Here is a 15,918-nt window from a genome sequence, read left to right on the forward strand (position 1 = left end):
TTAAATGACGAGGACAGGGGATTTAATTATGTAGGTATTATACATGTCAAATTTTTAAAGGTAAATTACTATTTTGATTAGTTTTTGGAAATGTCATTTTACAGATATGAATAGCATTTTGAAGGTGGGTTGGGAAGGGTCTCATGCCATTTATAACAGTACAAAACAACTTGCATAATTTCATCTTGCTTTTTCCTTTCCAGCTTGATTTTTATCTATGTGCCTCGGGCTCTACACAAAGGGCTGAAAACCACAGGCTGTACTGCATTCTTGCTTCAAGCAGAATGAAAGCTCCCAAACTCCTCTCTCTGGGCTATACCTTCTTGGCCCTGCTTTTTTTCCAGCAGGCCTGGGCTCAATTCCCAAGACAGTGTGTCACCATCGAGGCTTTGAGAAATGGCGTGTGTTGCCCAGACCTGTTCCCACTGTCTGGGCCTGGGACTGACCGCTGTGGTTCCTCATCGGGAAGGGGCAGGTGTGAAGTGGTGACAGCTGACTCCCGACCCCACGGCCCCCAGTACCCACACGATGGCAGAGATGACCGAGAGGGCTGGCCCACGCGCTTCTTCAACAGGACATGCCACTGCAATGGCAATTTCTCAGGATACAACTGTGGAACCTGCCGTCCTGGATGGAGAGGAGCTGCCTGTGACCAGAGGGTTCTCATAGGTAAGTGGGGTGTGAATGGATGCACAGTTCTGCGTGGAACTCAACACACTTACAGAATCCTGAACCAGCTGAACTTTCAGAACTCCTAGAAATCATAAAGCTCAAGACTTACTTTTCACAGCTGAGGAAACTGAGGCTTAGAGAGGCTGAGAAATGTATTTGATTTAAGGAGTTGAAGGTGAACCTCAAGTCTTCTAATAACATTTCCTTTCAAAAGATTTGTTGAGTAACTCCTTTATACTAGGAACTGTGCTAGGTGTTTACGACTGGACCTTTCAGTAACTTTGCAAGATAGTTATGTTAATTGTGAGGTTCCGAAAGGTCAAGTCCATGTAGCTGGTATGTGGTAAACCTGGAATTCACACTGAGATGTGTCCAGCTCTAATCGATGAGCTTCTTCCACTACCCTTGCTGACCACAAGGATGGTTCCTGCTCTGATGATCAAGTTCAGCCATTTTACAAGATGAGCCTGGCCTGCAGCCTAAATGACAATAAATGAGAAAGCTTTAAATAGTAACAGTTGGCAATACTGCATTGTTTTCCTTGTGCCAAACATGGGACCAAGAGTTTCAGGGGACGTTTACTGAGCCTTTTTTTTTTTTTTTTTTTTTGCGGTACGCAGGCCTCTCACTGTTGTGGCCTCTCCCGTTGCGGAGCACAGGCTCCGGACGCGCAGGCTCAGCGGCCATGGCTCACGGGCCCAGCCGCTCCGCGGCATGTGGAATCCTCCCGGACCGGGGCACGAGCCCGTGTCCCCTGCATCGGCAGGCGGACTCTCAAACACTGCGCCACCAGGGAAGCCCCTTTTTTTTTTTAATTGAAGTATAGCTGATTTACAATGCTGTGGCTACAGCAAAGTGATTCAGTTATACATATATATCTATTTTTTCAGATTTTTTTCCCTTATGGGTTATCACAAAATATTGAGTATAGTTCCCTGTGCTACAGAGTACATCTTTGTTTGTTATTTATTTTATATACAGTTGTATGTACATGTTAATCCCAAACTCCTAATTTATCCCTCCCCCCCTTTCCCTTTGGTAGCCATAAGTTTGTTCTCTCTGTCTGTGGGTGAGTCTTTATTCTGAGCCAGGCTCTGGTCTAAGTGCTTTTTATGTGTGTCCTCTTAGTCTTTACAGCTTTATAAAGCGGATATTTTTACACACACTTTACAGATGAAAAACTGATGCTTAGAGAAATGTGTGCAGTCATAGAATGAGGCTCTGGTCTTAACCACTATACTATACCGCATACCGTGTTTTTGCAAAATTTATGATATTAAAAAGGTAGAAAATTCCAAGAAATATGCCAATAGTGAGCAGAAATCAATGTAACAGGATCAGAGAATCATAAAGTCCATGGTAAGATTAAGGAAAGCTCATAGGAATCCTAGAGTAAGTTGGAGAGAGAAAGAGAGGGAGGGGAAGAGAGAGACAAAAAGCAGGCCTGAAGAAGGGATTTTAGCAAGGGGTATTTTTAAAAGTATAAAATGATGTGAGCACACATGTAAATTATCATTCACGGGTAAATGGGACGTGGTGTCACAAGATGATTGTGTGCATTGTCTACCCATGCCCACACTGCAGATGTTTTCACGTTTGAATTTTGTACCCTTAAAGTCAGGAGAAACCTACTGGACTTAAGTACAGAAGAAAAGAACCGCTTTGTCCGGGCCCTGGATATGGCAAAGCGTACAATTCACCCTCAGTTTGTCATTGCCACCAGGAGATCAGAAGAAATATTGGGGCCAGATGGCAACACCCCACAATTTGAGAACATTTCCATTTATAACTACTTTGTTTGGACGCACTACTACTCAGTCAAAAAGACTTTTCTGGGGGCGGGACAGGAAAGCTTTGGTGAAGTGGATTTCTCTCATGAGGGACCAGCGTTTCTCACATGGCATAGGTACCACCTGCTGCAGCTGGAGAGAGACATGCAGGTATGCACGAGGCATGGCCATGTTCATATCCTTTACAGAGGAGGTGACTTGTTTCTAAGTTGTTGATCCACTGTGTTCCGAATGATCAAAACAGGCGATGACAAAGCGATTGCACATTATTAATCTGCCTTTGGCATTCTGTTAAGTTTCTCCCTATGCTAATTACTTCCTTATTAATTAATCTTTACCCTTTGTGAAGTGAAAAGAAAGTCGTATCAGTGATGAGGAAGCCAATTGAGATATTTGTAGGTGTGAATTAAAACACTGGACATATTCTACAGCTCTGTCATTGAAAAAATAACCCTCATATAGTTTGCAATGAGGGACTCTCACTTGATATGTCTCCCTTTTCAAATGTAAACCAATACCTCCTCCTGGTTTGGATGAGGCAGGTGTGTATAACTTCTCAGTCTTCCAAGTCCCAAATGTATAGCTCACTTTATAAGTTGATGATTCGTTCTGATATGATACGGGGTTTAAATTATGAAAAAAATTACTTTTCATTTATATTGTCATATTTTAACTGAACTCCATTTTTTCCATGCCCCCTACCACTTTGAGGCTTATAGAAGACACCTACTAACAACATCCCATAGGTCAGACATCATTTTAATTTAAAAGGCATTGACTTTTTTGGCATACAGTGAAGCTCAAAACAAAGTTATTTCCTGCTTATTTTTAATCAGATAAGCTAAAGCCACATTAAAGTATCTGTTAACATAAATACTTTCATATTGTTTATTTTACTAATTGCTCTATATTTTAAGAAAAGTATTATTTTTAAATGAAGTTTTTAAAAAAAAATTTGTTATTGACGTACAGTTGATTTACAATGTTGTGTTAATTTCTGCTGTACAGCAAAGTGATTCAGTTATACATATCTGTACATTCTTTTTTTATATTCTGTTCCATGATGGTATTCATAGGATATGGAATATAGTTCTCTGTGCTATACAGTAGCACCCTGTTGTTTATCAATTCTGTATATAACAGCTTACATCTGCTAACCCCAACCTAACCCCTAACCCCTTTAAAATTCTTAGATCTCAATTAGGAAATCCACAAACTGAACCTGTTTTCTAGATGAAATAACAGCAATGAATCCCTCCCCACAAATTAAAATCTAAAAATTAATCTAAAAATATCCGAGGGCAGATTCCCATATTGATTCGCAGTATGCTTGCGCCCAGCATTATCCAAGAAAATAAATGGTTAGAAGGGAGAGATTTAATGCACTAAAATACAGAACAAAATATTCACATGTAAGTAGTCCATCCATATGCAATTTGAGAGTGATTAAATGAATTCATCTGATACTCTGAACTTCATAGTTTATAGCTCTGATTTCAAGGCATTTTTCAGATTATGAGTAGATAAATCTGTCATTTGTAATCGACTCGAGCTCTTCTTGCCTTCAAGTCATTTTCCCACAGGTACACCAAAATGAAAGGGCAGGTGGAAAGTATCTAAAAGCTTCAATTTTGCCTGCGTAAGCTTCAACCTCTATGACTTACGTTTTTAAAACCCAACAGCACAAGGGATCCAACAAATTACAATCTAAATGTAACGCACAGTTGAAATGCCACATGAATCTGCTCCAGCTCCCAGATGCCAGTTGCTGAACCACAAACTGACTCTTAATGATCCCTTAGAAGCTGTCACTAATTTTTGTGAACCAGAACAATGGCTTCTAAATAAGGACTCTAAAGCTCTGGAGATCAATAACTGGGGAATACCTTGGAAAGTTCTGACCCTCTAAAATACCCCGAGGACAACGAAATGCTTCCTAGAAAGGGTTTAAAAGTAAAGAAGTACATATGTACTAAATACTTGTGAGATAAAACAATGGCAATCCCTACATTTATATCCCACACTCTAAATATAGCTCACTAAAGGCTTAAAGGAATGAGAAATAACAAGTACAATAAATACATGTTTAAAGGAACCCAGTAAAATAAGCATGTGATCTTGAGTCCAGCATTTTTAAAATTGTTGAGATCAGCTCTAAATGGAAACTAGGTCTCTGGTCTAAATAACAGTGTGCACAGAGAAATAGTCTGCTTCAGTTTAGCATTTCCTGTCTGTATTAGTTTCTAGCAGAAGCCTGAGTCTTCATAGTTTAGATTCTGAAGCAGGGGTCTCTAAGTAAAACACCTTCAGTGCCCCGGCAGATAAGGCAAGTGTGAAAGAGCCTCTGTAGTCTGTGGCCAAACCAGAATCTAAATGCCTGAAGTCGTTCTGGTTAAATTAAAAAACAGAAACAAAATAAAAGGCACTGCTTCACATAATATATCTCAAGGCTGAGTCTGGCGCCAGATCAGGGGTTAGTCATGCTTGAACTAGAGATAAGAAAATGGAAGGAAGTGGAAATGTCAAAGTGTAGAAGTGATTATTGATAATTTTTAGTAAAACCAACAGAAATGTAACTACTTGCCTAAAAAAGAAAAGGAAGACACCTCCCCAAAGCATTTGCAGAAACTTCTGTATAACAAGTTGAGTTTCATTCCCTCTAGTGCCCAAGTGACTTCTTGTAGTAAATTTGAGGCTTTGTTAAATAAGGTATTTAAGTCCTCTAGCCCTTCAGACACCACTGACACACTAACTGGTTCCTAAGTGGCTGAAGAGAACTAATAGAAACAGAATGCCAGGGAGTAAACCAAGCAAAGGGAGAATTTTAAACAAAAGCAGAGAATGCTAACAGAGTTTCTGTGATCTAGGAAATGTTGCAGGATACTTCTTTCTCCCTTCCTTACTGGAATTTTGCCACCGGAAAGAACACCTGTGACATTTGCACCGATGACTTGATGGGATCAAGAAGCAACTTTGATTCCACTCTTATAAGCCCGAACTCCATCTTTTCTCAATGGCGAGTGGTCTGCGAATCCTTGGAAGATTATGATACCCTGGGAACGCTTTGTAACAGTAAGTTCCAAATGACAACTAGGATTCAGAATTGCCTGTTAGGGAAAGTGATTAAATGTGCTGCCTGAAGGCTCTTCATTCTACTAAGGACTTCAGACTAAAATCCACGTTTATTATGGAGAGTTGATGTACAAATATTCACTAAGTACCTAGGACAGTCAAGGCAATCTGGGGTGCTCCAGGGGAAAAAGAAAGTGCCTGTACATTTTTCCATTGCTTTCCTTGAACAACTTGGTCAGTGCATTGCTCACTTTCTTATTTTGGAAATGTCTATTTTGTATTAATTAATCCTCTTAGTAAGCTCAGCACTGCTTAGTAGTCATGTGTCTTGTGTTGGAATTTCACAGAAAATGTTTCCCTTGGAAATGTGAAATATGCAGAAAGAGTTGGAAGTGCCTGGGAGTAAAAAATACATATAATAATAATTACTATTATTATTGTATAATGATTATTACTATTATTTTGTTATTATAATATATTATTTTTACTATTATGTTAATCTGGTCAGAAGGTTAAAAAACCAAAAGGTGACATGGAGGATGCCTTTAAGAAAAGAAAGATACTGTACAGAAGACGTCTGCCAACTAGCTCTTTCCAGCTCTCCCAAAGTGAATACAAAAAGAGAATGATTAACCAGTTTTCCTAGCATCCTTTCTCCAGTGGTCTGAATGCCATCTCTGCCACAGGTCACGTTTCTGTCCTATGTGGATCAGCTCCTGTGAAGCTTTCTGTTCTCTTCCTTAGATCCTATTTTTACCGTCTCTCTTGCTGCTAACAGAAGGTCTTAATTATCAGAGTCTTTTTATCCCATCTTATTTTTCTTCTTCAGGCACGTCTGGCTATTTTGAACTTTTGTTCTTCCATATAAAAATTAGAATTATTGGAATTTATTTTTTATTTTATTATTATACTAATAACATTTATTCTGCACATATTCCTTTAGGCACCAAATATTAAATTACTTTGTAACTTAAATAGAGAATATTTTAAATAGAGCAAAGAAATTAAGTAGATTTTTCACCATTAGAAAATTATTTAGCCATATATAGGAATAAGAGAAGTAAATGTATATAAAATTTTATTCTGTAGAAGTTTAAAAATTAAAATAAAACTTTGTTTGGCATGCTGAATGAGATAAAATTGAGGATCAGTATGTCTTTAGATACCAAAACATTCATCTCTCTCTGACTGTGATTTTTTTTTTTTAATTTGTTTGCACATGGACAACTTCTGCCATTGAACCTATTAACATCCTATGGATTGGAGTCCTGTGGGATTTCCATGCAGGAATGAATGAAAAGTTGAGTGTCTGAAGTAGAAAGCAAATTTAAGAAGTATAGTGAAGAAAGAGCATGTTTCTCATGTGATGAATTAAAGGTGATATTTTAGTGGCTGGAAGAATGTTAGATGTCAATAATTAAATCTTTCAGTATACCGAATTTGGTGCATTTATGGAATACTGCAAAGATACTGTCCAGAAAGCGTATGAGGACATAAGCATGCAATGTCTAAGGAAGGTTTGATCTAAAGCTGTACAGGTATGGGTGTCTTGTAAAAGATGATCAGTGAAACCACAGGAATGGATAATTTCATCCAAGAAGAAAAGTAGAGAGAGGCAAGAATTACCGTGAGGATTAAATCAGATATCTTATTAAAGTATGTGATACCATATCAGACACATTAATATGTGTTCAATAAAATGTTATTTTCCTTTTTTCTTTCACTGGCCTAATAAATAAAACAGTTCTTGTCTAGCTTCCTATCCTTCCCACCATCCACTACACCCTTACATTGCCACATACCCTAGGCAAACTGTTCACCTAACAGGCCCTCTTGTACAATCAACCTGATCTTTTCATAAATCAACATACACCAAACAACTATTTAGCTTTAATTATATGCCAGTGCTGGATCAAGACTGGAGGACACACTGGTGATCAAGGAAAGAGTTTGTGCTCCGATGGGGCTTATATGATGTATAGAAGAAAGCTTATCTCTTTTATTATTACCTCTGCTTAAAACGTTTGACTTGAAAAATCTGTCTTATTTCACCTCTGGCAATTTTCCTCAGTCCTTCAGGGCTCTTTGCAAATCTCTCTACCTAATGAAGGCTTCCTGAAGCCACCCAATTGGGAAGAATTGATCCTCTCACTTACGCTCTCCCCCCTTCCCACCCCCACCTTCCCTCCCTTCCCTATTTCTCCTTCTCTCCCTCCCTGTCTCCCCAAAGGCATCTCTGTATCTCTAGGGGTACCTATTATCCCTAGTACAGCAGCTCTTTGTTTACCTGTTTATCTTACTGACCTTAAAATGTTTCAATTATTTTCCACGTTAATTGCTGAAAAATATGTGGTGATTGCAATACAGACCGCTTCCCAAAGAGATTTAAGGTTGTTTTAACTTTATTTCTCTGAAGGCTTGAAAGAGCATTCAAGTACAAAATTTCATATGTGTATGAAATATGGATTTCAGTGTAGAGTTCTGATTTATGAGATTATGTTGGTAGGATTTAATTTTCCATGGAATTTTCATTTTAATGTGTTCTCTTGAAAAAAGCATATGTTGATTTAACAAATACAAGGACCTCTATCTGTTATTGTGATCATCTTTTTTCTCAGGTGATTTTGTGTATCACATATTTTCCCTATTCACAGAAGTTGGACATGATAACTTATTTCCTCACTTTAATGCCACTAAATATGCACTTTAAAAATTTTCTCTTCTACCAAGGAAACCTTGTTTTTCAGTGTTCGTGCTATGTATACAAATTTGAAAAGCAAAGCTAAGATCTCTAAATGTTCTATACATGTTCACCGTTTCCCATCTTTTCCCCAGGCACTGAGGGTAGGCCAATTAGGAGAAATCCAGCTGGAAATGTGGCTAGACCAATGGTGCAACGTCTTCCTGAACCACAGGATGTCACTCAGTGCTTGGAAGTTGGTTTATTTGACACACCTCCTTTTTATTCCACTTCTACAAACAGTTTCCGAAACACAGTGGAAGGCAAGTAAAAATCGGTGCTCTGAATTGACCTAGTTGTTACACGGAAAACTATTCAAATTCAAATCTCTTTGAAAAAACCCTTTGAATGCCATATGGATCCTGTAAGTTTATGTGAATAGGGCCGCCTATTATGATATAATCACAATTCTCTGCTCAAAAAAAGAACTTTCTTAAAGAAAAGTGTGAGACCCTGAAACTTTTTATCATAGGAGAAGCCCTTGGAAATGATTCTGTTAAAATACCTAAAAGGTATTAAACTCAAATTTCTGTTAGGTAGCTGGCCAATATGTGTATAACTATATCAAATTCTAGTATAGGTAAATAATATTCAAGATTGGAGAGATTATTAATTTTTTTCTTAAAAAATATAATTAAAAATCCTGAACATAAGTTGCCATCTACTAAAGCCTGGTTTGGACACCTGTTTTATTTAGGTATCATCCTGCAACTTTTATTAAGATCTATAAAAATTAGAACTTGCATCTAGAGATATTTAATTTGGTTTTCCTTGCTTAATTCAAAGTATTTTAAAGCTGAGAAACTGAGGTCCAAAGAAGTGTAATTAATTTCCAAAGATATCCAGCTAGTTAGTAACAGAGCACAGATTCAAATCCAAATTTTCTAAGTCCTCTAAAATAAATTATGTTTCATTTATAATTATTTTATAAAATAATTTACTTTATAAAATAAATTTTGATACCTCTAAATTATTCATGATACATATTTAAAGTTTTAAAAGAGTAGAATCACATTTAACTTTATTATAAACTTGTTATTGTCAAATTTTACCTTAAATACAGCATTGCACATGTTAGACCGCCCTCCCCCCAACCAATAAAAGGGAATAGATCTCTCTTTCCCATAATCTGAGATCCCTGATGTATAGATCCGATAATTATTTTCAATTATCTCCCCCTTTATCATCAAAATTATCTGCCATTCTTTCCTATCTTTATGTTAATTTTCATAACTACAATGATACACTGACTTGGAGATGACTCAATAAATAATAACCGTATTTTGACTAAGCTGGTATTTATAAACTAAGACTATAAGTAGTGATTTCATAAAGAATTTGCAGATTGTGTCTTACTGATGCTCAATCAAAAGGCAAATTGTACTGATTTCCTGACAGAATGCATGAAAAGATTAGTGCTTAACCACCTGCTGTGTACATTACAGACAATCTTTAAACGTTTTATGAGTCAAAAAATAATGGAATAAACATATAAAAAATGAGTAAATGAATAACTATAATTATATAACTGAGTTAATGTATTTCAAATTCTAATTTTGCTTTATAATATACAGCCCTTCCCTGCTATCCACGCTCTGGTCCTTCAAGCTAACTACACACACTTGTAACTCCATCCCACATCAGAGACCATCTATTTTTGTTTGTGATCTATCCTTGTCTTCTCTCTAATATGTATTCATGAACAATATATATATATGTGAGTATATATGGGAAATATATATGTTATATATAATATGGGAAATGTATATATTATATATAATAGATATATAATATGTGGATTATATATAAAATGGGAATATATATATGATCCACATGTGAAATACATATAATATGGAAATGTATTTGGAGAAGATATATATATAGAATACAGATCATTCTCAAAAGTTCTATAAACATTTTGACAGCAGTCTTTTCAGATATTTAAAACTAGCACAGAGATGGTAAGAAAGCTCTGAGAAACTGTAACTTCTCCACAAAAATAATTTTCTAAAAATAAACATGCTGACAGTCATTCAAAAGGAATAAGGTAGGAGACTAAAGTAACATCTGGCAATTTAAGCTCCAGGACAATCAGAGTGGTGTTCTCCCAATTGTATCAGCAGTTTTTGTAGAAGCTAGAGCTTTCCACTATCTTTATTTCCATGTAGACCAATGTTACCCTTGTCAAAATAGAGTGTTCTATATATTTTGACTGGTAGTCTTTGCAGGTCATTATTTTTAACCTACAGGCTACATTTAGAATGCCATGCCACTAGCTTCAAACTAACCCAGCTCTCGGTACAGCAAACACATGTCACCAACCATAGGTACAGAGAAGCAGTGCTATTACACTAAGGTAAAAATTGGCCTGACAAGCTTAGGAAAAATTGTTTCCCAATATAATCACTGCTTTGGACTTGAAAAGTTAGATATGTGTAATGGTTTTTACTATTCTCATCCTTGTTTTTGTATCTAGGTTACAGTGATCCCACAGGAAGGTATGACCCTACTGTGCGAAGCCTTCACAATTTGGCTCATCTATTCCTGAATGGAACCGGGGGGCAAACTCATTTATCTCCCAATGATCCTATTTTTGTCCTCCTACATACTTTCACTGATGCAGTCTTTGATGAATGGCTGAGGAGATATACTGCTGGTAAAACTCTTTCATATGCTTTTTGCAGGCTCAGCAAAGGAGACTGTTCAGATGGCATAGTTACCACTTTAGGCTAAGCATCTGGCACATTTAAACTACACTTAACAATAGGATAAAATAGCTCTAATATCTAGCCATTTCCAACTATTCTAAACCACTTGGAAAAGGCAGATGAGAAGTCTCTCAGAATAGTAATTGTAAGATGATACTTATTAACATTCAATAGGACTAAAAAGGTCATCCCTTCTCCTTTTTACCATGTAAAGATGACTACCATGTTTCCCCAATTTTTCTTTCTCATATCTTCCAATGAACATCCTCATTGTTTTTTAATATGAATGCAAAAACCTTAAAGAGCTCTTCTTTGATACCCCAAAAGACAGAAAAAATACACTCATAATCCACAGTTCTGATTCTTATTACTTTACGGCCTCTCACAAATGGAAATTTTATTCAACTTGAAAAGTTAATGTTAGTTTTATATCACATTGTAGAAAATCTCTTTTAAGTTCATTGTAATGCATTTTTAAAATATTATTTAAAGGCTACTTTCTCTTCACTCAGCTGAGAGGGTTGTATTACTATTCAAACAATGAATGTGCTTTTACTGGTTAAAACATCATAAATTTTCACATTTTAAAAGTGTTCTAAGTTTTGTCTTATGTGCCTTTACTTCGTCATGCACATAAACATAATATTGGAGATTAACTATCTACTGATTCATTTATTCATTCAGCCATCTCTTACTTCTGTGCTGTGTGTGTATGTGTGTGTGTGTGTATGTGTGTGTGTGTGTGTGTGTGTGTGAGAGAGAGAGAGAGAGAGAATACAATAGAAACCGCTAATCTAACCTGATTTGGACCATTAATTGATGAGTTGGTCAAAATAGTTTGTTTCATCTGAAAACAATTTAAGAAATAAATAGCTTAAATACAAATATTTATTCACTTATCAATCTTCTATGAATTCACTGATTGGAGTTCCATCTGATTTTTCATGTGTATTTATATACATACATACAACCATAATGAATTGTCTATAATTTACAGTGTCTGTTTCTTTAAAGTGAAACAAGAAATTAACAACCCTTGTGATGCAATCTGAGTACAGTATTACTCTAAATTTTCATAATGCTCCCCTAACCCTTAAAAATCATAGTTGCTCATTCCTAATTCTATAGCAACGTTGCAGCCACTTATTCTTAATAAATCTTTCCAAAGCATTCCATTTATTTATTTTAAAAACAACATCCTCCTCTTTTTACAATCATAATTATCGATTTACGTGTGTTTTGTTATATTACTTTTATTTCAATAACAAATAACTAGAATTAGTAGGTTTAGAAATGAACATAACAAACTTTTGTTAAACATACACTGCTGGAAACTAGACAGCAATGTATAAACTGACAATAAGCATATGTAAATAAATATAGAGTATGTTATATGGGGGAAAGTCTTTGTAGACAAGTAAAATCAGGAAAGGGGATAGGCAGCACTGCGTAAGTATATGGAGAAAAATGCTCCCAAGACAAAGGAACAAAGGAGCCACTGTGGCTGGAGCAGAGTGGGGAGTGGGGAGAAAACGGAGGGAGATGACAAGGTCAGAGAGAAAACAGGGGGCAGATCCTTAAAGACATTGGGTTTAACTCTAAGACAGAAGGGGAACCATTGAAGGGTCTGACACAGGGAAGCAACATTGCAATCCAATTGCTATTGTTATTTTTATTCTTCTTCTTTTCCTCCACTTATTTTAATGGACACAACTTTTTTATGCAGCTGTAACTGGACTAGGTTGAGGCCAATTCAGTAAAGATGAAGTGGGAAGTTTAAAAATGATCTAAGTTATTAGCTTTAACATCTAACTTTAACAAATAATTAACAGGAGTAGTGCCTTGAGGCCAGGAACCTTGTCTTTTGTTTAATGCTATACCCCATGTGCCTAGATAAGTGCCTGGCATTAGCAGGAGCTCAATAGATTTCAGTTGATATTTAATTAGCATTAATTCATAGTACATTTAAAATCACTAGATTTTAAATTTAAAGTTACAAAAATATAAACACTACCTGCCATTTCTATGATCAATTTTTCTTCAGAGTAGATGCTAAAATACTCTCCTGTGCTTCACAGGATCACAGTGACTGTCCAGGTAATATACTTCTTGCGAACAGAAAACCTAATATTTCACTAGCCTTCTCACATATTCCAGCTCTTTTAAATGTATTTCCACTAATGTCCTACCCAAACCCACTTCCAACTCTGGTTTTGTGACATTCCATTTGGCATTTCATTGTACCAATATAAATATAAACAACAACAACAACAAAAAGGAATGATCTTTTGTCACAAAGAGTATAGCACTCCTTTTATCTGTGATAACAGAAACTTACTAATAATATAAATGCCTATGATTTTTATTTAAGTAGAAAGATGAAAGGCGGCAGGAAGCAAATAGGATTCTAGGTCCTTGATTCAAAGTGTTAAGTGCTTTTTGTTAACAGAGTAAAACCCAGGGAATAAGTTAATATTTATTTATCTAATTAAACAGAAAAATGAAAAATACTAAACAGAAATAGTCATAGTCAAGGACAAACCTCATTAGCTACAGTGTCTCTCATATTTAAATCATAGATGATACTACAGCAAATTACAGGTCCAATCTTTTCTTTAGCTTTGAAAAGTAAGTTTAATGAATTTTATTCAAATTAGTTTCTGTAATATAAAAGTAAAACAACTAATGATCATCACAGATAAGAAAAGACTAAAATTTCCTTATTTTTAAACTCTCTTTTTGTATTGGATGACATGTTAGTGCTGTACTCAAAGCATCTGAGCTCTGTTTTATGCAATTCCCTGTTCTGCTGTAGTGAAACATTTTTATGTCTTTACTCAGTGTAAAATATGAAAGAATTTTTAAAGTTACCCTTGAATACTTTGGGTCACCTTCAGAACATAATAATAATGTATTAATATTAGCTTGAGTTTGTCTATTAACAAGATGTCTTTGACATATTTTAGATATATCCACATATCCATTGGAAAATGCCCCTATTGGACATAACAGACAATACAATATGGTACCATTTTGGCCTCCAATTACCAACATAGAAATGTTTGTTACTGCTCCAGACAACCTGGGATACACTTATGAAGTTCAATGGTCAAGTGAGTACTGAAAGTGTATTTTTACTGTGGAAATTTCCGAAAGCAAATTTGTCACCCTTAAAGTAATCACATTTTTCTGAGATAAAGTAATCCACAGTTTTCCACTTGGATTTAGAAGCTTTCATTTGAATTTTTATTTGTGGATAAAGAGACTGAATTTAACATTTGTTGAGAGCCCACTCTGACCTGGTATTGAGCTGATTACATACCACACTATTTCATTTAATCCTTACAACCCTCTGAGGCAAGCATTAAAATCCTCATTTTACAAATAAGGAAGACGAGGCTTAGAGGGAGTAATTGTCAAGGATCACCTTTCTAGTGAGCATAGAGAATGAGTCTTGAGCTTAGCCCTGTGTAATATGCCCTTATTTTTCTACTACATAATGTTGCTTCCGTTTATTTAGCCTAAAAAAAAAAAGAGATGGAGATATTCTGAGCTGTTTTTTCTGAGGTTTTGAAATTCAAAACTTTCTGATTTAATTTTAAATACCTTTCTTAACAAAGGCAGTGGGGTACAGTGGAAGAGCACAGGATCTGGATCCTGAAAGACCTGGGCTCCAAAACCAACTCTACTGCATACTAACCAAACGACCTTGGGCAAGTGACTCAAACTCGGAGCCATCATTTCCTTTAGAATGAATATAATAACTATCCCAGTAGGGCTCACTATGAGAAATTGGAAAGTGCTTTGAAGATGCCAGGTGCTATAACAGGCGATGTAGCCAATAAAAATTAAATATGAGGACTTTGTAAAGTGCCTGGAACAGTGCCTCTGTTAGGGTATCCAATTTTGGGTGGCGACTGTTTTATTATTTATTTTTTGCTCTCGTTTTCTTTTTCACATAGGTCGGAATTTTAGTATTTCTGAGATTGTTACCATAGCGGTAATTGCTGCTTTATTACTGGTTGCAGTCATTTTTGTGGGTGCTTCTTGTCTGATTCGTGCCAGAAGAAACATGGATGAAGCAAATCAGTCTCTCCTTACTGATCAGTATCAACACTATGTTGAAGAATATGAAAAAATCCAGAATCCTAATCAGTCTGTGGTGTAATTACAAGTGGTATATTCTCTTATGCATTACTATCATAAAACCATATTGTTGAAAAATAATAGGTTGAGTTAGTAACTGTATTTTCTTTCATTCTGTTACTTCCGTCCTTGTGCATGCACATGCTGGAATTCAAAGCACCAGATACTATTGTCCAGAACTGGGGAAAGTCACAATATTTTCAATGTTTTCTATTTTTCAGTTCTATTTATAATGGTAGGTTGCACCCATTCTATGGTATTTAAGCAGATAGTATGAAGATTTGGGGCATGTTTTGAAGGTCAACTACATGACAATATAAATAAGTTGTTGTACTTTGTTCATATTGTAAAGAAAAATCATGATTGATCATAAACCCCTGATTAAAATACATGAGTAGGATGCAAATGAACTTATTTACGAAGCAGAAACAGACTCACAGACATAGAAAACAAACTTTCAGTTACCAGCTGGGAAAGGGGGTGGGGGAGGGATACAGAAGGAGTTGTGATTAGCAGATACAAACTACTATATATAAAATAGATAAACAACAAGGTCCTACTGTATAGCACAGGGAACTATATTCAATATCCTATAATAAACCATAATGGAAAAGAATATGTATATACATGTATAACTGAACCACTTTGCTGTACACCAGAAACTAACACAACATTGTAAATCAACTACACTTCAATAAAAAATTAAAAAAAAAAAAAAAGAGTAGACATTTCTACAATGTCAAGATGTAAATACATTTCCATTCATTGACACTGGCCAACAGATATAAAG

The 15,918-nt window shown here is 35.9% G+C and overlaps 1 protein-coding gene across 1 annotated transcript; it reads left to right on the forward strand.

Moving 5' to 3' along the window:
- The first annotated feature begins 284 nt into the window (after positions 1 to 284).
- Positions 285 to 15,150, forward strand: TYRP1 (tyrosinase related protein 1). The gene is made up of 7 exons (XM_030877165.2): positions 285 to 669; positions 2,290 to 2,612; positions 5,330 to 5,534; positions 8,370 to 8,537; positions 10,751 to 10,930; positions 13,949 to 14,095; positions 14,945 to 15,150. Exons 1-7 carry the CDS (start codon positions 285 to 287, stop codon positions 15,148 to 15,150), a joined length of 1,614 nt encoding a protein of 537 aa, XP_030733025.2.
- Positions 15,151 to 15,918: the final 768 nt, after the last annotated feature.

This window comes from Globicephala melas, chromosome 6 (assembly GCF_963455315.2).
Source record: "Globicephala melas chromosome 6, mGloMel1.2, whole genome shotgun sequence".
Classification (NCBI taxonomy): domain Eukaryota; kingdom Metazoa; phylum Chordata; class Mammalia; order Artiodactyla; family Delphinidae; genus Globicephala; species Globicephala melas.